Source organism: Mobula hypostoma, chromosome X1 (genome assembly GCF_963921235.1).
Source record: "Mobula hypostoma chromosome X1, sMobHyp1.1, whole genome shotgun sequence".
NCBI lineage: Eukaryota > Metazoa > Chordata > Chondrichthyes > Myliobatiformes > Myliobatidae > Mobula > Mobula hypostoma.
The window spans coordinates 33,764,029-33,786,108 of record NC_086128.1 but is presented as its reverse complement, the minus strand read 5'-3'; the positions used below and the strand labels follow the sequence as shown (position 1 = coordinate 33,786,108).

Here is a 22,080-nt window from a genome sequence, read left to right as displayed (position 1 = left end):
GGTCGACTGGGGGGGGGGGGGGGAGTTGCTACCTCCATGAAATGGTGGTGCTATCTCCCTGAAATGAGTTTTTGCAGGGTGGGATGTCTGATTTAATAAGAACGGAGTACAGCACAGTATGAGCTATCACTCTAACCCTTCCCTCCTACACAACCCAAAAACCCTACAAGAGAAAATATAAAGATGCTGGAAATCCAAGTAACACACGCAAAATGCTTGAGGAACTCAGCAGGCCAGGCAGCAGCTATGTGGAAATGAGTAAACTGTTGACGTTTCAGAACGAGACACTTTATCAGGACATTTACATCCATGTTCCTATCTAAGAGACCCTTAAACGTCCCTGTTGTATCTACCACTACCCCCAGCAGTGGTATCCAGGCACCTACCAATCTCCATGTTTTAAAAAGACTACCTCTCTCCTAAACCTTACTCCACTTACCTGAAAATATCATATTCTTGTTATGGCTATGGCTGCCCTGGGAAACGAGTGCTGCTTATCCACTTGATACTAATTCTTTCTTACTGTTTGTTTTAATTTTGTTATTAAAATATGGTAGTTTCAATGCTTAGATACTTCAGATTGAATTGAATTTATTACTTCCATCCTTCATATGCATGAGTAAAAATCTTTACGTCTCCGTTCAAATGTGCAATGTGCAATTATAGTAATTTATAATAAATATTATGTACAACAGGATAGTCAATGTAACATAGAAATACACTCACATCAGCATGAATTAATCAGTCTGATGGCCTGGTGGAAGAAGCTGTCCCGGAGCCTGTTGGTCCTGGCTTTTATGCTCTGGTACCATTTCCCAGATGGTAGCAGCTGGAACAGTTTGTGGTTGGGGTGACTCGGGTCCCCAATGATCCTTCGGGTCTTTCTTACACACCTGTCTTTGTAAATGTCCTGAATAGTGGGAAGTTCACATCTACAGTTCCCATACCAGGCAGTGATGCAGCCAGTCAGGATGCTCTCAATTGTGATCCTGTAGGAAGTTCTTAGGATTTGGGGACCCAAACCAAACTTCTTCAATCGTCTGAGGTGAAAGAGGCACTGCTGTGCCTTTTCCACCACACAGCCGGCATGTAGAGACCGTATGAGGTCCTCAGTGATGTTTATGCCGAGGAATTTAAAGCTGTTCATCCTCTCAACCCCAGATCTATTGGTGTCAATAGGGGCTAGCCTGTCTCCAATCCTCCTGTAGTCTACAATCAGCTCCTTTGTTTTTGTGACATTAAGGGAGAGGCTGTTTTCTTGACACCACTGTATCAGGGTGATGACTTCTCTGTAGGCGGCCTCATTATTAGATGTAAAGACTTTAAATTTCTGCAATAACTAACATATTAAGATAATTCTTATGCATTAAATGTTCTAACAGCTGTTGATGTTTTTCCCCATCATAGTTGTCATTGTTCTGTATTTTCTGAAACACTTCACTAATTACTGTATTAGCCCACAAACGTCAAAAACAGAGCAAAGAAGTAAGTCAACCACGTGTGATAAAGGCACATTTTTGATCACTTGTTTACCATAACTCTGTACTGTCCTGCGGTGGTTTACTTTCACCTCTCTCGAGGACTCACATTATATTCAACAATCTTAGATAACTAACCTTTCCAGTTTGTGTTAAAAATGGTCAGTTTTAATGTAAAGTCAGCTAGCATTACAATAATTCAGTCTTTCTCTGCAGATGCAGACCTGCCTGAGTATTTCCAGCATTATTTCAGATTCCCAACAATGTTCTGTACCTCATAGATGCAGTATTTTTAACAACTTTCTCCTCCATACAGATTCTTCTCCTTCTATTTACACCTCCTCCAGACAATTTGGCTAAACTTTGCACGCCTTCTCCACCCACCACATCATTTGCGTCATTCCCGATGAAGTACCTGGTAAGGTTCTGAAATCTCCCACTGCTACGTCTGGAAGTTTCCACTTGCTTCAAAAAGGCAACAATTATACCAATGCCTAAGAATAATAATGCGAGCTGCCTTAATGACTATCACCCGGTAGCACTCACATCGACAGTGATGAAATGCTTTGAGAGGTTGGTCATGGCTAGAATCAAATTTTGCCTCAGCAAGGACCTGGACCCACTGCAATTTGCCTATCGCCACATAGGTCTAAGGCAAACGCAATCTCAATGGCTCTTCATGTGGCCTTAAATCACCTGGACAATACTATTACCTATGTCAGGATGCTGTTTATTGACTATAGTTCAACATTTAACACCATCATTCCCACAGTCCTGATCAACAAACTACAGAACCTGGGCCTCTGTACCTCCATCTGCAACTGGATCCTCAACTTTCTAACCGGAAGACCACAATCTGTGCGTATTGGAAATAACATCTCCACCTCGCTGACAATCAACACTGGCGCACCTCAGGGGTGTGTGCTTAGCCCACTGCTCTACACTCTCTATACCCATGACTGTGTGGCCAGGCATAGCTCAAATACCATCTATAAATTTGCTGATGATACAACCATTGTTGGTAGAATCTCAGATGGTGAGGAGAGGGCGTACAGGAGTGAGATATGCCAGCTAGTGGAGTGGTGCCACAGTAACAACCTGACACTCAATGTCAGTAAGATGAAAGAGCTGACTGTGGACTTCAGGAAGGGTAAGACGAAGGAACACATACCAATCCTCATAGAGGGATCAGAAGTGGAGAGAGTGAGCAGTTTCAAGTTCCTGGGTGTCAAGATTTCTGAGAATCTAACCTGGTCCCAACATATTGATGCAAACAACAGGAATTCTGCAGATGCTGGAAATTCAAGCAACATACATCAAAGTTGCTGGTGAACGCAGCAGGCCAGGCAGCATCTACAGGAAGAGGCGCAGTCGACGTTTCAGGCCGAGACCCTTCGTCAGGAAGTTAGTCCTGACGAAGGGTCTCGGCCTGAAACGTCGACTGCGCCTCTTCCTATAGATGCTGCCTGGCCTGCTGCGTTCACCAGCAACTTTGATGTATGTTGCCCAACATATTGATGTAGTTATAAAGAAGGCAAGACAGCGGCTATACTTTATTAGGAGTTTGAAGTGATTTGGTATGTCAACAAATACACTCAAAAACTTCTATAGTTGTACTGTGGAGAGCGTTCTGACAGGCTGCATCACTGACTGGTATGGAGGGGCTACTGCACAGGACCGAAAGAAGCTGCAGAGGGTTATAAATCTAGTCAGCTCCATTTTGGGTTCTAGCCTACTAATTACCCAGGACATCTTCAGGGAGTGGTGTCTCAGAAAGGCAGTGTCCATTATTAAGGACCTCCAGCACCCAGGGCATACCCTTTTGTCACTGTTACCATCAGGAAGGAGGTACAGAAGCCTGAAGGCACACACTCAGTGATTCAGGAATAGCTTCTTCCCTCTGCCATCCGGTTCCTAAATGGGCATTGAACCCTTGGACACTACCTCACTTTTTTTTAATATTCAGTATTTCTGTTCTTGCACTTTAAAAACTATTCAATATACGTATACTGTAATTGATTTACTTGTTTATTTTTTTCTCTGCTATATTATGTATTGCATTGAACTGCTGCTAAGTTAACAAATTTCACGTCACATGCCGGTGATAATAAACCTGATTCTGATTCACTTTGCACCTCCTTCAAAGCCCTACAAAAGTAATCCTACAGATTTAGATTAATTCTCTCTCTCTCCACCCCCACCCCCACCACCCCACTCTCCCTGAGAAATAGAACCTTAGCATGCAGAATAAACACTCTGGAGCTGGAAGGATAACCTTCTGAAATAATCCGGATAAGGGAGTTTGTGGCGTGCCTCCGAGATGGATTCTTAGCGCAGCTTGTACTGGAACCTACCAGGGAGAACCTCACCAGTGTCTCTGCTTTGTTAGAAGGTTAGGGAAGTTTGGTCTGCTATCGATGACTGACAAATTGTACATACATACAGTTCTGACCGGTTGCATTGAGGCCTGGTATGGAAACTCCAATGCACAGGAACACAATAGACTACAGCGTGGTAGGTTCTGCCAATTCTTTCATGAGTACCGCTCTCCCCACCATTGAGGTCGTCGACAAGAGGCAATGTATCAGGAAGGCAACAGCAATCATTAAGGAGCCCCACCAAATCAGGCCATGTCACCTCCTCATTGTTGCCATCAGGCAGGAAGTACAAGAGCCTGAAGCCCCAGTTTTCTCCCCAGTGCCATCAGATTCTTGAGCTGACGTGAAAAAACCTCAGACTATATTTTCCCCAACTTGTTTGAATGTTATTGTTGTTTTTGTTTACTGTGTTGTGTAAGCTACATATAATTTGTTAATTTAAATTTGTATGATTTATATTTGTAACGCACTGTGCTGCTGCTGCAAAAGGCTAATTTTTATGGCATTATACCCTGGGTACGTTCACTCATGGCAATGAGCTTGAACTTCTAGTCAATTTGTATTCTAACAATAAGTTGCAATTGAAGAGCCAGTTACTAACCTTGGCCTCAGCATAAGATTCACAATTTGGAACCTTTCCATAGTTGCAGAACTTTGTGGTACAATGCAACATCCTGGGGGTCTTCTGGAAATACTCCTGCAGGTTGAAATCCTTGCTGGAGTCCCATTCCACATCTGCAGTAAACAAAATACATTTAATGCACAGCCAAGAGTCATAGAGCACTACAGCACAGAAGCACACCCTTCGTCCCATCAAGTCCTTGCCAACCTGTTTTTCTGCCTAGTTCAATCTACCTGGGCTTTTTTGCTTTATTTTTATTTTTGGTGATTGGCTGGCATTGATGTAATGAGCTGAAAGGCCATCTCACAGCTGCAGATATCTCAAATTTTATCGTTTATTTATCGCATATGCATTTAAAGGCTCATCCACTCCAATCCATTCTTATCAAGCTAGCATTGACTTTCCCTGCTGTTTGTGTTCAGTAGGTTGGTTGAGGACTGCAATAGGCAGTGTTGTGATGTCTCTACAGCTTGCCAACAGAGGATGGAGACACTCTGGACAGCTGCTCTGACCTCGTAACCCTGCCTCAGCCTTCAGGAAGAGGCTGGTCACTGGATTACAATATATAAAGCAGTGCTTCAGGCACTGCAAAAAACTTTCAGTGGAATTAAATCAGCCAGGACTGTGCCTGTGAGACAAAGGTCCAGCCCATCCCAACACCAAAAAAATATTCAATAACAAAAAAAACTATATACATTTTACAAACTCTTTCAGAAATGTCTCATTTTTGCTGAGCTGATCCAGGAATTGCATTGCAATTCTGCGCATCTTCTCCCCATCCTCTTTCACCAAGAACCAACCAAAGTAGTATGGGATTATGTTCTTCTTCAAAATTGGCTCCAGCTGTTCCATCATCTCCACAGAGAATTTCCAGTGGCTGTTTTTGACCAGAAGCTGGAAGTTGTTGCTCTCCTCCATTCTACAGTTAACAATGAAGACAATGTAGTCCTTGTCTCTGGCAAGATCAAAGAGATAGTCCAGGCGTTTCAAATCATGATGGGTGTCATCAACCACAAGGACCTTCTTATCTTCTTCAAACCACTGATGGATTTTCTGGTCCAACCTGTCGTACCTACTACGGTCTGCCTCAGATTCATCCACCTGGGGAATGAGCTCGAAGTCATCAGCAGAAGCGACAGCAGAGATCCCCGAATATTTTTCTGTGATTTTTTTGGCAATGGTAGACTTCCCGCTGCCTGGAAGGCCACGCAGAATGAAGAGGGAGTGAACTGCTTTGATTGCTTCTATGGTATCGCTGTCATCAAGGAAAGGGAAACTGGTGTATGGCACAGGCTTAGTCTTGGATGTTTTTCCGCCCATTCTGAATAAGCTTCTGATCTAAAAAAGAAATGGAAACAAGTGAGAAAAAGTGGGAATGCCAAGTTCAAACTCTCCTTTATATGCCAAGGACTGGAGGCCCAGAGGTGGCCTGTCCTGGAATTGGACGCCTTCTGTGTGTGTGTGCGGGTGGGAAAGGGGTTTGTTTGCTGTTGTTTTGTTGTTATTATTATTATTGTTGCTTGTGTAGTTTTGTTGAGCATTGCAGGCATGCTATATTGGCGCGAGAATGTGTGGCGATATTTGTAGACTGCCCCCAGCACATCCTTAGGGTGTATTGTTAGCGCAAATGACACATTTCACTGTATTTCGAAGTACATGTGACAAATAAATCTGAACCTGAATTTGGAATTCTTTGAAAACATAACAAGCAGGATAGACAAAGGAGAACTGGTTGATGTTGTATACTTGTATTTTCAGAAGGCCTTTGACAAGGTGCCACACATGAGGCTCTTTAACAAGCTACAAGCCCATGGTATTACAGGAAAGATTCTAGTATGGATGAAGCAGTGGCTGACTGGCAAAGTGGGAATAAAGTGAGCCTTTTCTGCTTGGCTGCCAGTGACCAGTGGTGTTCCAGTGGGGTTCCACAGGGGCCTGCGTTGAGACCACTTTTTATGTTATATGTTAATGATTTGGATGACAAAATTGATAGCTTTGTGGCCAGGCTTGTGGGCAATATGAAGATAGGTAGAGGGGCAGGTAGTCTTGAGGAAGCAGAGAGGCTACAGAAGGACTTAGATTAGGAGAATGGGCAAAGAAGCGGCAGGTGTCGGTAGTGTCAGGAAGTGTATGGTCATGCACTTGGTCGAAGATATAAAGGTGTGGACTATTTTCTACATGGAGAGAAAATTCACAAATCTGAGGTGCAAAGGGACTTGGGAGTCCTCTTGCAGGATTCTCTAAAGGTTAATTTGCATGTTGAGTTGACTGTGGAGGCCTAGTCATTGGGTATGTTTAAGGCAGAGGTTGATAAATTCTTGATTAGTCAGGGCATGAAGGGTTATGGGGAGAAGGCAGGAGATTGGGGCTGAGAGGGAAATGGATCAGCCATGATAAAATGGCAGAGCAGACTTGATGGGCCAAATGGCCTAATTCTGCCCCTATATCTTGTGGTCTTATGTTTTTATGAATTTCAAGAGCAACTCACATTTCTGAAGCAGAGCATCTTGCAGATGGTAAACATATGGTCGGCTATGCTACTCAGGGAGGAAGGCTATTCCCAATTCTGTGCAAACATTTGAAGTCAGAAGGATACATTGGGAGAATGATTAGTTGAGCTTAGAAGGCACTGAAGTTCATAACCTGGGCCTCTGTACCTCCATATGCAACTGGATCCTTGACTTCCTCACCAGGAGACTACAATCTGTGCAGATTGGAAATAACATCTCCACCTCGCTAACAATCAACATTGCTGCACCTCAAGGATCTGTGTTTAGCCCACTGCTCTGCTCTCTCTCTACAGCCATGACTGTGTGGCTAGGCAACAACAACCTTGCACTCAACATCAGTAAGACCAAAGAACTGATTGTGGACTTGAGAAAAGATAAGATGAGGGATCACACACCAATCTTCATAGAGGGATCAGAAGCAGAAAGAGTGAGCAGTTTCAAGTTCCTAGATGTCAAGATCTCTGAGGATCTAACCTGGGCCGAACATATCGAAGCAGCTACAAAGAAGGTATGATAGCGGCTATATTTCATTAGGAGCTTGAGGAGATTTGTTTTGTCACCAAATGCACTCACAAATTTCTACAGATGTACTCTGGAGAGTATTCTAACTAGCTGTATCACCATCTAGTATGAGGGAGAGGAGTGGGGAAGAGGGGGATGACTGCACAGGACCGAAAGAAGCTACAGGAAGTTGTAAAATTAGTCAGCTCAGTCATGGGCACTAGCCTCCACAGTATCCAGGACATCTTCAAGGAGCGATGCTTCAAAAAGGTGGCATCGATCATTAAGGATCCCCATCACCGAGGTCATGCCTTTTTCTCACTGTTACCATCAGGAAGGAAGTACAGAAGCCAGAAGCCACATACTCAAAAATTCAGAAACACCTTCTTCCCCCCTGCCATCCAATTTCTGAATGGACACTACCTCACTAATTTTTATTTTTGTACTACTTAACTATTTAATATATATATTTATTGTAATTCACAGTTTTTCCTAATATGTATTGCATTGTGCTGCTACCGCAAAGACAACAAATTTCACAGCATACGCTGGTGATATTAAACCTAATTCTGATAAAATGAGGCATAGGTGAAGAAGCAGGGGAGTTGCGTTGAATCTGTGTGACAGCAAGGCAAGGCCATTACTGGTATTACATCCAATTTTGGTCACCACATTGATTACAATGCAGGAAGGAAGAATTGATGAAGGATTTGGTCTGGAGATACTGGAGTTGTTCTCTTTGGAGCAAAGGATCCCCACCATCCAGGTCATGCATTCTTCTCACTGCTACCATCAGGCAGGAGCTACAAAGCCTGAAGTCCCACATCTAGCAGGTTGAGGAACAGCTACTTTCTTACAACCACCAAGTTCTTGAACCAACCTACAGTATCCTAACCCTACCTCAGCAACAGAATACAGCAGACTACCTTTCACACTACCATGGATTTATGTCTGATTGTTTTGTTTTGTGCAGTATTCTTCCCCAAATTATGTCACTACACAACAAACAAATTCTAATTCCCTCTACACTGTCATCTAAACTTGAACAGGCCACAACAGAACAGTTAAATGCAGCCTTGCCATAAGGTAACCTTGCCTTGGTTAAATCACCAATGGATCTGATCTGGCAGGGTAGCTGATTTGGCTTGGTAGTGAAATTATACCCTAAGCATATGGTTACACTTAAAGCAAAGCAAATGGCTTACCAGAATATTGCAATTACAGAACAATTTTAGACGAAAATAGAAAAGTCTAGCCCAACAGTTTAAAACAAGATTCCCCATACTGTGTTTGGAAGAGATTACATCAAATGTACCACAGATTTTAACTATTTGAAAGTTTTGTGCCTCATAACTAAGTAAAAATTGTCAACACGAGGAATTTGTTTTTAAAACATTCTTTCATTCATTGGTGGATTCCTTTTTTGCATAAAACCCAGAGAAAATGGTGTTAACTTCAATTGGTTTGGGCAGGTTGACGATCCACACCCCTTGACCTAAGCCCAAAAGTTGACCTTCTTCCAACGTGATGTGAAATTCAGGGTTGGGTTTTTCTTCCTCGATCTTCAAGATACTGAGCAGATCGATTCCGGTCTGAACAGCCTGCACTCCAGGAGCACATGCCAATGTGATGTGGGATCTGCTGCCACGTGGCAGTGCCTTCTCATCTCCACAACTACCTGCACCTTCGTGCTCTTCTTCTTCAGGCCAGAGCTGCTTCTGGTGCTCGTCCATCAAAACACGGGCTCCCGCTGTTCTGGGTGTGACAAACAATGCTGAAACCTTCAGGACAAAGGATTTTGAAAGGGATCGTTCAACAACCTAAAAAAGGTACACATATGGTTACTTATCATGACCTCCACCTTCATTAATTGAAACTTTTCTTTCCTGATATACTACTGTAACTGACATCTTTGGATCACATTTACTTCAGGGAGTCTTAAATGACAAGTGACTATATTTCTAAGTGCAGGACACCCACTGATGTCCTGAAAGGAACGTGCAAGGTGCTATCTCAATGACTTGCTTTTTAAAAAAAAATACAACATGCAGAAGATTAGTTTGGCCCATCACGAGCTAACAGGTTGCCTTGCCCTGGATGATGAAGATTAAATAGTAGCTTTATTTGTCACCTGTATATCAACACTTGTAGTGAAATATGTCATTTGCATCACTGACCAATAGAGTTCAAGGATGTGTTGGTGGCAGCCGCAAGTGTCGCCATGTGTCCGGCGCCAAAGTAGTATGCGCACAGCTTACGACCCTAACCCATACGTCTTTGGAATGTGGGAAATCTGAGAAACCAGAGGAGACCCACATGGACTTTCATATGAAGAAAGACTGGATGAACTGGGCTTGTACTCGTTGGAATTTAGAAGATTGAGGGGGGATCTGATTGAAACGTATAAAATCCTAAAGGGATTGGACAGGCTAGATGCAGGAAGATTGTTCCCGATGTTGGGGAAGTCCAGAACAAGGGGCCACAGTTTGAGGATAGAGGGGAAGCCTTTTAGGACCGAGATTAGGAAAAACTTCTTCACACAGAGAGTGGTGAATCTGTGGAATTCTCTGCCACAGGAAACTGTTGAGGCCAGTTCATTGGCTATATTTAAGAGGGAGTTAGATATGGCCCTTGTGGCTACGGGGGTCAGGGGAAGGCTGGGGCGGGGTTCTGAGTTGGATGATCAGCTATGATCATAATAAATGGCGGTGCAGGCTCGAAGGGCCGAATGGCCTACTCCTGCACCTATTTTCTATGTTTCTATGTAATGTAGAGAATGTACAAATTCCTTACAGAGAGCAGTGGAAATTGAACCCAAGTCACTAGCACTGTAATGGTGTTACACTACCAAGCCTTGGTGTTGAGCTTCAGCATTATTGAGGCTGAACCCATCAAGGACAGTGGAAAGAATTCCATCAAGCCTTTTGCTTCTTACATGAGGGAGGTGATTAATTGCTTGACTGTAGGTGTTGAGGACATTTTTAATCACTTAACTAGTGACCAGAGGACACTATTAGAAACATAGAAAACCTACAGCACAATACAGGCCCTTAGGCCCACAAAGTTGTGCTGAACATGTCCCTACCTTAGAAATTACTAGGCTTACCCATAGCCCTCTATTTTTCTAAGCTCCATGCACCTATCCAAAAGTCTCTTAAAAGATCCTATCGTATCCGCCTCCACCACCGTTGCCGGCAGCCCATTCCACGCACTCACCACTCTCTATGTGTAAAAACTTACCCCTGACATCTCCTCTGTACCTACTCCCCAGCACCTTAAACCTGTGCCCTCTTGTGGCAGCCATTTCAGCCCTGGGAAAAAGCCTCTGACTATCCACACGATCAATGCCTCTCATCATCTTAAATACCTCCATCAGGTCACCTCCCACCCTCTGTCGCTCCAAGGAGAAAAGGCTGAGTTCACTCAACCTGTCTTCATAACACATGCCCCCCAATCCAGGCAACATCCTTGTAAATCTCCTCTGCACCCTTTCTATGGTTTCCACATCCTTCCTGTAGTGAGGCAACTAGAACTGAGCACAGTACTCCAAGTAGGGTCTGACCAGGGTCCTATATAGCTGCAACATTACCTTTCGGCTCCTAAATTCAATTCCACGATTGATGAGGGCCAATACACCGTATGTGTTCTTTATCACAGAGTCAACCTGTGCAGCTACTTTGAGCGTCCTTTGGACTCGGACCCCAAGATCCCTCTGATCCTCCACACTGCCAAGATTCTTACCATTAATACTATATTCTGCCATCATATCTGACCTATCAAATTGGACCACCTCACAGCTATCTGGGTTGAACTCCCTCTGCCACTTCTTGGCCCAGTTTTGCATCCTATCAATGTCCTGCTGTAACCTCTGACAGCCCTCCACACTATCTACAACACCTCCAACCTTTGTGTCATCAGCAAACTTACTAACCCATCCTTCCACTTCTTCATCCAGGTCATTTATAAAAATCACAAAGAGTAAAGGGTCCCAGAACAGATCCCTGAGGCACACCACTGGTCACCGACCTCCATGCAGAATATGACCTGTCCACAACCACTCTTTGCCTTCTGTGGGCAAGCCAGTTCTGAATCCACAAAGCAATGTCCCCTTGGATCCCATGCCTCCTTACTTTCTCAATAAGCCTTGCATGGGGTACCTTATCAAATGCCTTGCTGATAGGATGTTTCCTGATTGTGTTTTTTAGGGGGCAAACACAGATGTCAGTGCTGTAGCTACTCTGAGGTGTGGCTATTTCTAGAGCACATCTTTGCCACATCACAGATGTGGCCCACACCTAGTTTGCTCAGTATCACTGCCCTACGGTGTGAACAAAATTGGGTGCCCCTCCCAGGACTACTGCAGCATTTCATCTATTGACTGTGTTTATGTCACGAGACATTAAATACAGGCCTTATCTGACTATCCAAGAAGGTGGCTCCTCCGTCTTCTTACCAAATCCATCAAAAAACACAAACCCACCACCACCTAATTTACCATTATAGCGTCCTCTGACTGAAAAAAATCTCTTGATTCAGACACTCAAATAAATGGTATCATCTAGGGTTTTTCTATTTTGAAGCAAAAGGTGACTTGATAGAGGTGTATAAGATGATAAGAGGCAGAGAGTGGACAGCCAGTGCCTTTTTCCCAGGGCAGAAATGGTTAATACAAGAGGTCATATTGATGATTAGAGGGAAGTATGGCGGGGGGGGGGAATACCAGAGGTTGCTTGTTTTTTTAAAAAACAGAGGTGCGTGTGTGGAACATGCTGCCGGGAGTGGCGGTAGAGGCAGATAGACTAGGGATGTTTAAGAGACTCTTAGATAGGCACACAGATGAAAGAAAAATGGAGGACTGTGTAGGAGGGAAGGGTTAGACTGGCCTTGAAGTAGTTTAAAGGGTTTGTACTATTCTACGATCATTCGACTCAATATTATCAACATTTGTGCAAGACCATCAATGTATAAACAGGTGCTGCATGATGTACATGTGACAGCTATTCCAAGTGGGCGAAGTTCCCACTTGCTTCAAAAAAGGCAACAATTATACCAGTGCCTAATAAGAATAATGTGGGCTGCCTTAATGACTATTGTCTGGTAGCACTCACATCGACAGTGATGAAATGCTTTGAGAGGTTGGTTATGACTAGACTGAACTCCTGTCTCAGCAAGGACCTGGACCCACTGCAATTTGCCTATCACCACAATAGGTCAACAGCAGATGCAATCTCAATGGCTCTTCACATGGCTTTAGACCATCTGGACAACACAAACACCTATGTCAGGATGCTGTTCCTCGACTATAGCTCAGCATTTAATACCATCATTCCCACAATCACGATTGAGAAGTTGCAGAACCTGGGCCTCTGTACCTCCATCTGCAATTGGATCCTCGGCTTCCTATCCTGAAGACCATAATCTGTGCGGATTGGTGATAACATCTCCTTCTCATTGACGATCAACACTGGCGCACCTCAGGGGTGCTTAGCCCACTGCTCTACTCTCTATATACCCATGACTGTGTGGCTAGGCATAGCTCAAATACCATCTATAAATTTGCTGATGATACAATCATTGTTGGTAGAATCTCAAGTGGTGATGAGAGGGCGTACAGGAGTGAGATATGCCAACTAGTGGAGTGGTGTCACAGCAACAACCTGGCATTCAACATCAGTAAAACCAAAGAACCAGTTATGGACCAGAAAGGGCAAGACGAGGGATCATGAACCAATTCTCACAGAGCGATCAGGAGTGGAGAAAGTGAGCATTTTCAAGTTCCTGGATGTCAAGATCTCTGAGGGTTTAACTTGGTCCCAACATATCGATGCAGCTATAAAGAAGGCATGATAGTGGCTATATTTCATTTGGAGTTTGAGGAGATTTGTTTTGTCAACTAAAACACTCAAAAATATCTGCAGATGTACTGCAGAGAGCATTTTGATTGATTGCATCACTGGCTGGTATGGGGGACAGGGGTGGGGGTGGTGCTGCTGCACATGGATTGAAATTAGTCAGCGCCATCAGGGGCACTAGCCACCATGGTAAACAAGACATCTTCAAGGAACAGGGTCTCAGAAAGGCAGCGTCCATTATTAAGGACCCCCACCACCCAGGAGATGCCCTCTTCTCACTGTTACCATCAGGAAGGAGATACAGAAGCCTGAAGGCACGCACTCAGCGATTCAGGAACAGCTTCTTCCCCTCTGCCATCCGATTCCTAAATGGACATTGAACCCATGAACACTACCTCACTATTTATAATTTGTTTTTGCACAACTATTTTTAATTTAACTATTTAATATACATATATACTTGCTGTAATTGATTTATTTTTCCTATATTTATCACGTATTGCATTGTACTGCTGTCACTAAGTTAACAAATTTCATGGCATATGCCAGGGATATTAAACCTGATTCTGATTCAATCTCTCATGGGCTCCACGCCAATGCAGATATTCCCTTTTCTTCCCTCCACTCCTCTCCTTTTTCTGCATTTTAGAAAGTGCCTGCTCTCTATCTTATCCTTGTTCTGATGAAAGTTTATCAACCTGAAACATTATCTGTTTCTCCCTCCATGGATACTACTTGACATGCTGGGTATTTTATTTCATTATTGGCTATTCTACTATACATCTACAAACTGAACAATGCAATTTGAAGGTCAGTTGATTAAGGTATCGTTAACATTACAGCACAGTGGAGTAGCTCGTAGAGCAGCTGCCTAACTGTTCCAGTGACCCAGATTCAATCCTGACCTCTGGTGCTGTGCAGAGTTTGCACATTCTCCCTGTAAACCACATGAGTTTCCTCTGAATGCTCTGGTTTCATGCTGCATGCCAAAGACATGCACACAGATAGGTTAATTGGCTACTGTTAGTAGGTGAATCTGTGAGGTCAGGGTAGTTTATGGTAAATATGGGAAACTAAAATGGATTAGGGTAGGATTAGTATAAAATATGAAGTCTTGATGGCCAACATGGTCTTGGTGAGCTGAAGGGCCTGTTTTCACACTGTATCTTTTTATGACTCTGATTCCAAATATTATAAACATAGCTCATTGCTATTTAAAAAATTCCAACCAGGTCTTTGAGAACATTTTTCCCATTATTAATGGTTAAAACTGACTGAAAAATTCAAGCCCAAACGTTCTTTATTCCCATTCTTGAAATGGCATGCTGGATTATTTCATACAACGCCTTGTATGTAAACCAGACCATGTAAAAAAGAGCAGTTGACGCTATGAAGGTTATTAGTAAAGTATATGGTTTCCTATAAGAGGCATTATGGATATAATTAGTAAGGAAAATTTCTTTACTGTAAAATATCATCTATTACTGTAACACATCATATATAGTATCCCAAATACAGTAAAAGATAAGAATCACTGTTATAAATGTAGAATCATTGTAAAAAATAATGTTGCATTCTTCTAAACCAAGCCTGAAATTGACAATAAACTATCTCTGAGTTCGAGAGGTTATGCACAGTAGTCCATGGCTTGACTATGTTAGGTGTCTTTAAGAGAATTAAATTGTTGATGAGCAGAAACTGTTTAGGGTTCATCACTTTTTTTTTAATGTGTTATGTAAACCAGCAAACTTGGTAATACAGTGATGTCGGTGTTGTTACCAAGATTAGTGACATTTCCGCTTTTGAAACAGGAATTACTGATGATACATATGCTGACAGGGGAGGTGTTTACAGTGCTTCCTTAAACTAAAGACTCTGAGCTCTATTGTTCACATGTACAATACCAATGTCTCTGATAATATTATTCTAAATTATTCAACTTAAACAGGATGGTTATCCTTTTCAGTTGGGTGTCCCTGCCAACCAAAATTACTAGAGACTGCTTAATGAGACAAAACACAAAATACATATCGTCAAATTTGTTCATTTTGCTTATGAATCAAATAGGTTTGTTTACCACTATAAAAAAATCTAACCTGGTTTTTGAGAGCATTTTGTTTCCTATTATCAGTTAAAACTAAAAAATATTCAAGCCATACCATTTATTTCAACTGATCAGCTTTCTGGATTACTTCATAGGGCAGTTAAGAATCAAATACTTTGCTGGGAATCTGACATTGTTTGTACTATAAGCCAGACCAGGTCTGATCTGCTCTTATCAACGCAATCCAGGTGTTTTGGACTCCTTCACTACAAGTTAAACTACAGGATATTCACCCACACATTAAAAAGTGCACCTGGTTAGACACTAACTAGCTTACTATCCAGTAGGTTAATCACCATGTCATTGTATTCCAATTGGTCCTATGGGAACCTTGGCACTCACAGCCATATCTGTGCCTGCTCTGGTCCTGAGCTGCATAATCCATGGCTAGCTTCAAATCCAGCTTCTTCTTCCAAGTGCTTGGTCTCTCTTACCCAAAAACCTCTGCCACAGCTGATCCTTCAGACTTTCCTCTTTCTCCTTCTCCCAACCTCAGCAGCAGGGTGTCCTGTTCATTTGTGGCTTTAAGAGATTCCTGAAAGCGTAGCATCCGCGCCAGAACACCAGACTCAGAAACAGTTAGCTTCCCCAAGTAGTAAGGCTGATCAACACCTCCACCCACTAACCCACTCCACTACACTGCCAACCACCACTACTTTATCATTTCCTATCAGTCACCTTTTGTACAGACATTCATGTGCCTAGCATCACTTTATGGACATATTGTCTATGTATACAAGACATTTTATGTATTTGTGATTTTTATTATTATTATTTTATCTTTGTTTTTTTGTGCTGCATCAGATTCAGAACAATTATTTTGTTCTGCTTTACACTTGTGTACTGAAAATGACATTAAACAATTTTGAATCTTGAATACTTCCAGTCAAACACTACTTTCACAGTAAGTGAATGGGGATCAGTTTATTCGTACCTCTTATAGCATAATAATCCTTTAATAACATCTCTCGTAACATCATAATGCTTCAGTATTGCACTGAAAAACTTGCTTTGATCCTTGACCTGAAAACTTTACCAATAACTTGCTGACTCAGAGATCGATATATTAGCCAAGCCACCATAATAGAGGAGTTTAGGATTACATGGCTAGCTATTAACATCACTTTTATATTGTAAAGTCTGCAATTTAAGCCAGCATATTCTCTATCATGTCATGTTATCACGTACTTATAAAACCTGCTGTTGTTCACGGTGTCAAGCCCTTGTCTCTTACAATTCATTCAAATGCATCTTTTTGATTGGCTTTGCTGTTGCCTAATATGTTAACTTTTTGCCTAATATAATGTTAACTCTTAACCTATTTGAAAGAAGCTAGATGAAATGTTGTGCTGTATTAGATTTAGAAATGGTAGAATACTAACAAGATTATGATTTTATCATTAGGTTTTATCACATTTAGCCAGTTTTGTAGGACAAGGTAATCAATTTTGTAATCGTCAAAGACAGGATAATGTTATTTGGGGGAGGTAATTAAATATTTTTATTCATTTAAACAATCAACTTTATTCATAATAAAGCACAAAATCTTTGTGCCAGTATAATGTATGTTTGCAAATATAAAACCAGCTGTAGGAAAGTTCTATGGTGCCCCAACATACCTTAATTTCATTGCGAATGATTTAGATTCACAAAATGTCTTGTAGTCTCAAGTAAATCTGCAGAAGCCAATTCTGAACTGCTGAAGCATGCCCAGTTAGAATTGGGTTGGACCTGCCCAACTTTGTTCCATTTAGAATCCCAATAGCCAGACAGATTTGCCAGAGTCACGATTTAAGCGTACAGACATAAAAATGGATTACTCTGTCCACAGAGCTAACAGTTCCAACTCAATTTTAAAAAAGCAATATTAACTGACGAATCATTTGTACTGATTGTCATATAAGGAAGTGGTTAAATTACTGGACAAGCAAAGGCTAATGATTCAGAGACTAGAGAATGAATTCACCATGGCAGCTGAGGAATTGGAATTTGAATTTGGTTAAATGAACATACTATTAGTAATGGACACTGAAACTATTAGATTGTCATCAAACTCAAAGACTTAATATCTGATTAAAATTGTTGTTCAACTTCAGTGCAAGGTTTACTTCGAGTGATTTTGTTAGGTGTCTTAAAATACTGGACTTGAGGGGCCTTGTTTCTAACAATTATGTCAATATTGACTGGCCAAAAACAATTGGTGCTGGTGAAAATAGTTGCCTGTTTCAAATCTTAGCAGGGAAATACACCATGAGACTTCTGTGAAATGCAAAGGGCTTATAATCACATTTTGCACTTTCTAGCTGCATTGTGTAATACAGTATAGAACAAATGTTTACTATAATAATTCAATGATCAAATGTGAGCAAAATTTGCAACTGGCAAGTGAAAAGTGAATTTCTGCTGGGTAGTGGTTGGAAAGAAAGGGCAGGGCTGCTCATTTGTTTCAGTTCAAATCTGGAGGAGAGAGAAAACAAACAAAAGCTTGAATGTGGTGGCAGATCCATTGCTTACACCTTAAAAGCTGGAAGTTCTAGTGAATACTTCAGTGCATGTGAATAAAGCAGGAGACAGCATATTACATGAATACTGACCTTTATTAAATATCAGAATACTGTACAAAGGAATCAAAAATATTATTCACACTTTCTTATAAAGATCTAGATGATAGATGAAAATCATCTGCAGAGAAGGGCAGTTGGCTTACAAGACCCTTTTGCCACCAGATGCTCAATTAACCCTTATTTACAATACATGACAATGTTCAAACACTAGTCCCCAATGCAAATAATTCAATAGTTCATAAACACATCTGGTATAAAATTCCAAACATCCCCACTCTGGCACACAATTTATTTAGATTTCACCAAAGTAAATTTGGAATCTGTACCTCTGATAGCCACTATAAAAATAGTGCAGTAGTTTGACCCTGGGTTATCCTGAACTTGCCCATGTTTGCTGTCTTTGGACTGGCACTGTTATTGCTCATACCACCCAATTACCTGCTACTATTTGACAAGATACATATTGGAAGTAGAAAGACGATCCAAACTTAAAAATACTGTACTTTACCAGTTTTCATACTTTGACAATACAGAACCCATAATAAAACAACCTTCCTTAGCATATTTACCAGTATTCAAAATCTATAAATTCAAGGCTTTAACTATTTCGTACAAGGAATCAAAATAGTATAGTAAAGTAATATTTTAAAATGTTAACAAACCCTGAATACATAAATTTAACATTTTCACTACCACCTTATTAGCATTTACATAATGTGACACAAAGCTAAATTTTCCAATAGCTTCATGGTAGCTTGTGAATGCAATTCAATAAGTAACCTTCAGTAATTGATAGTCAAAATGCAGCTGATTGTGTACATGATCCTTGCTTATGCAGGAACTCTGCAATGGCATGCTTAACTGCTACAGATGTTAAGGTTTAATTCCTATATTATTTCAGATTTTTAAATTAAAATGCATTTTTTTTAAAAAAGAAAGTCATCCAGTTTTGGATCTTATTTTCAATGAAAGCCTGAGGTCCAAATGTTCTCTTTTTGCTTTCCTTTAGAATGGAACAGACTGGTGTCAGCTTGTAAATATTTTAATGGAGCAACTTTAACTTTTCTTCTATGAAAAAAAAACAAGTGCAAGAAATAGGTTTATAATTAAATCAGAAAATGTAAAAAAATATTTTATGTCTACCCGCTTTTTGAAAAAGTTTTTTCCCCCCAAACATGTCTACCTGTATAATCTCATTTGATTATACTGGTAGACATGCTGGCTCCTAACCGGGAAAAAAAAACCCTCCCTCCAATGCAAGCATAATTTTTAAAATCAAAAGGTATGGCAGATTTTATCCAAAGATTAGTACTCTTAAAGACTTTGAAAGTCCAACTTAAAAGTAGTAATCATTCACATTCATAGCCAGCGGAAAATCAAAGGTGGGAACAGGAACTGGTTTACTGGTTCTCTATTTTCCCCCTGTGCACCAATTTTTCCTTTCTCAGGCTGGCTTAAATGCCCAAACTTTTCATGGGTGTCCTGTACCATACACAAATTACTATTCAGGTGGCTGTGACTCCCATGTGACTATACGTATATCCATCAGTTGTTGGTTTGGTTTCATGTTATTCCCACATTCATAGCAATTTCCTTGGTGGTGTGGGGGGGTGGGGTAAAGAATTATTAGAGTTCAGTGCTTGTCCTGCCCAGCTTTCATACAAACATATCCTCAGAAGAGATTGCTTCACAGAGTGCAGCAACAGGTTGATTTTTATCTTCAATAATTTATAGATGAAGAGACTGGGCTCTGTACCACCATCTGAGTTACAGAGATCTAACTGAAAAGGATGCATTTTCTGCTTCATACCCACATGTTGGTAGCTGCTAATCTTTTTTTTTTGAAATGAATCAGTTGGTTGAATGGATGATAGCATTTTTGTCTTTGACACCAGTAAGGAAAGCAAAAAATCCACATCTTCTAAAGAAAAATGTTGTAACCTCTTGTCTGTAACAGCATTGTAATCAGGTTATGTTCAATTGTGAGAACATTTCCTCAATCAGTGAATTTAATGGCTTATAGATTTTTGTCAAATTGCATCAAATTGAACAATTCCAGAATTTCAGGACTTTTTAAAATGATTCGATAGAAAAATGGCTCTTAGGATGTGCTGGCTTCAAATTACCATCACTAAAGACAGGTCCAGCAAGCTATATACTATACCACACAAGGCTTCACTGTCCAGACTTATCTTTGATCCTTTGTTGTGGTATTTTTTCCCCTATGTTATTGCTTAAAAATCACGATTCACAGTGCTATTATTTTTTGTAGTCCTAACAGACTTCAAGGAGGACGAGCTGAATGTACTAGCCTGTACTTCAAGTTTGCAGCAGGTACTTTATAAGAATACAAAAGTCAGGTACATCACTATCATCTCGTAATAAAGAGAATCAATGAGAATTGTACCGCATTTTTCAATCAGTCAAATTACAATATACTCTGACAGAATAGGTACAGATTTTTTTTTTTTTAAAAAGGCAAATTTACAGGAAAGTTGCATGATTGCTAAAGTTTTACAGTATTCCAACAATTAACATCCTGATTTATGTATGTTTAAAAAAATAAATCACTTTGAGATTCTCTATATCTTGGGTAGATAAGTTTAATCATCCAGCCCCACTTGTCCTCAGTTAACATATGGGCTCTGTATTACATAACACTTTTATATATTTTAGAAAATGTATCCAGAAGCCACCTTCTTAAATCAAATATTCATGAGCTGTGCTTCAAAACACACCCTTACTAGTGTTTTACATTCTCCCTAGTAATTTTCGCGTACAACACTGAACATATGAGATCAAAGAAAATAAATAATCTGCAAAAAAAAAGCAATTAAAATGCACAGTAAGACCAGCACTGTTTCTTGAGGGGCACCTATGCCATATAGACCATGTTTACAAGTACCCCAACAAAGTAAAGGCCCCTAATTCTGCCGTGTTGGAGCATGAGCACCAAATACTTTGATATTACATTTTTCACCTGTTGCCTCCATTATGACAATGAAAACACATTTTCTAAAATATCATTCAAACTGTGTACCTTCATAGGTCTACTTCCATTACAATATTTACAAGTTATACTTTGATAACTGTTTGGTCAATGGACAGTAAAAATCACACCCCACATCAACTAAATGTCTACTATATCAAAATCTCCGTAACTTAATATGGCAACCAAAGAATCAAAAATATTTGAGAAAATGGGATCTACAGGCAGTAATAAAAAAAGCAGGCTTCCTGTTCCAAGCACTGCAAATATTTAATGTGATAGCTCAGCAAGCAAAATGAGCTGCTTCACTCACAAATATACCAATCATAATAAAATATCCATGCTAAGAGTTTGAAGGATGTAGAATATAAACATCTAAACATCGTGATGTGTCCTTTCTGCTGCTGGTTGGCCCAATAGCTTTTTCTTTCTTACTTGCCGACATTGCTGTTTTTAGTACTTGTTGATGCCAAAGATTCTGACTCCATGAAGTTGAGGGAGTTTTGGGATGAGGACGCTCATCAACGAAATCGTATTTATAACAAAATGTAATTTGTCGTACTTTGTGTAAAAACTGGTAAGAAAATACCTGTTTTTGAAAAAAGACAAAAAGCATGAAAACCTTCCCAGAATCTGTAGCATTTTCATTTAATAGCCCAAGATATAATTCATGGGTTTCTATGGTACCAGTAGAAACTTGCCAAATTTTAACACTCATATGGTTTCTAATTTTGATAAATACCTTGCTTAAATTTTTGGATACTCAACATAAGTTTAAACTTGACACTAATTAAGACAGGCAATAATGAAATAATTTTGTTAAGCCTTTGATCCACCCTTATTTCTATCAAGCACTTTGTGACATGGTGCAGTGGGTCTTAGTATCTTCCTAAAACTCACCACTTTTACTGCTATCCTGTGAGAACCATCTTATCAAGTTATCAAGCTCAGAGACTATCACATCCAAGGAGTGACTGCAAATATAACTGAGGATATCCAGAGAATATGGTGGACTCCATGCCAATGCGTCACCACAAATCTAATCTTCCCAGTAGTATAACCTATTTACCCTCCCACCAACT

At 40.6% G+C, this 22,080-nt stretch overlaps 2 protein-coding genes across 7 annotated transcripts in view; both read right to left on the bottom strand.

Moving 5' to 3' along the window:
• Positions 1–1,727: 1,727 nt before the first annotated feature.
• Positions 1,728–15,995, bottom strand: LOC134340512 (2',3'-cyclic-nucleotide 3'-phosphodiesterase-like). The gene is made up of 5 exons (XM_063037825.1): positions 15,880–15,995; positions 8,977–9,244; positions 5,174–5,816; positions 4,458–4,591; positions 1,728–1,943 (listed from the first exon to the last, which is right to left on the bottom strand). Exons 1-5 carry the CDS (start codon positions 15,993–15,995, stop codon positions 1,728–1,730), a joined length of 1,377 nt encoding a protein of 458 aa, XP_062893895.1.
• Positions 15,996–18,041: 2,046 nt separating this feature from the next.
• Positions 18,042–22,080, bottom strand: part of LOC134340531 (ORM1-like protein 3) — a 35,104-nt gene continuing 31,065 nt past the window's right edge. For all 6 annotated transcript variants that reach the window (XM_063037868.1, XM_063037867.1, XM_063037870.1 and 3 more), the window contains one exon: positions 18,042–21,587. In XM_063037868.1, the coding sequence (XP_062893938.1) occupies positions 21,452–21,587 (136 nt within the window). In that variant the 3' untranslated portion in view covers positions 18,042–21,451. The remainder of the gene's footprint in view (positions 21,588–22,080) is intronic.

Excerpts from the sequence above, each read along its gene's own strand:
- LOC134340512 (XM_063037825.1), bottom strand. The coding sequence starts at position 15,995 with ATGCTACGCTTTCAGGAATCTCTTAAAGCCACAAATGAACAGGACACC. Across the intron at positions 9,245-15,879 it reads GCTGTGGCAGAGGTTTTTGG|AACAGCGGGAGCCCGTGTTT; the intron begins GTAAGAGAGACC and ends TGTCACACCCAG. Across the intron at positions 5,817-8,976 it reads TTTTGGGCTTAGGTCAAGGG|ATCAGAAGCTTATTCAGAAT; the intron begins GTGTGGATCGTC and ends TTTCTTTTTTAG.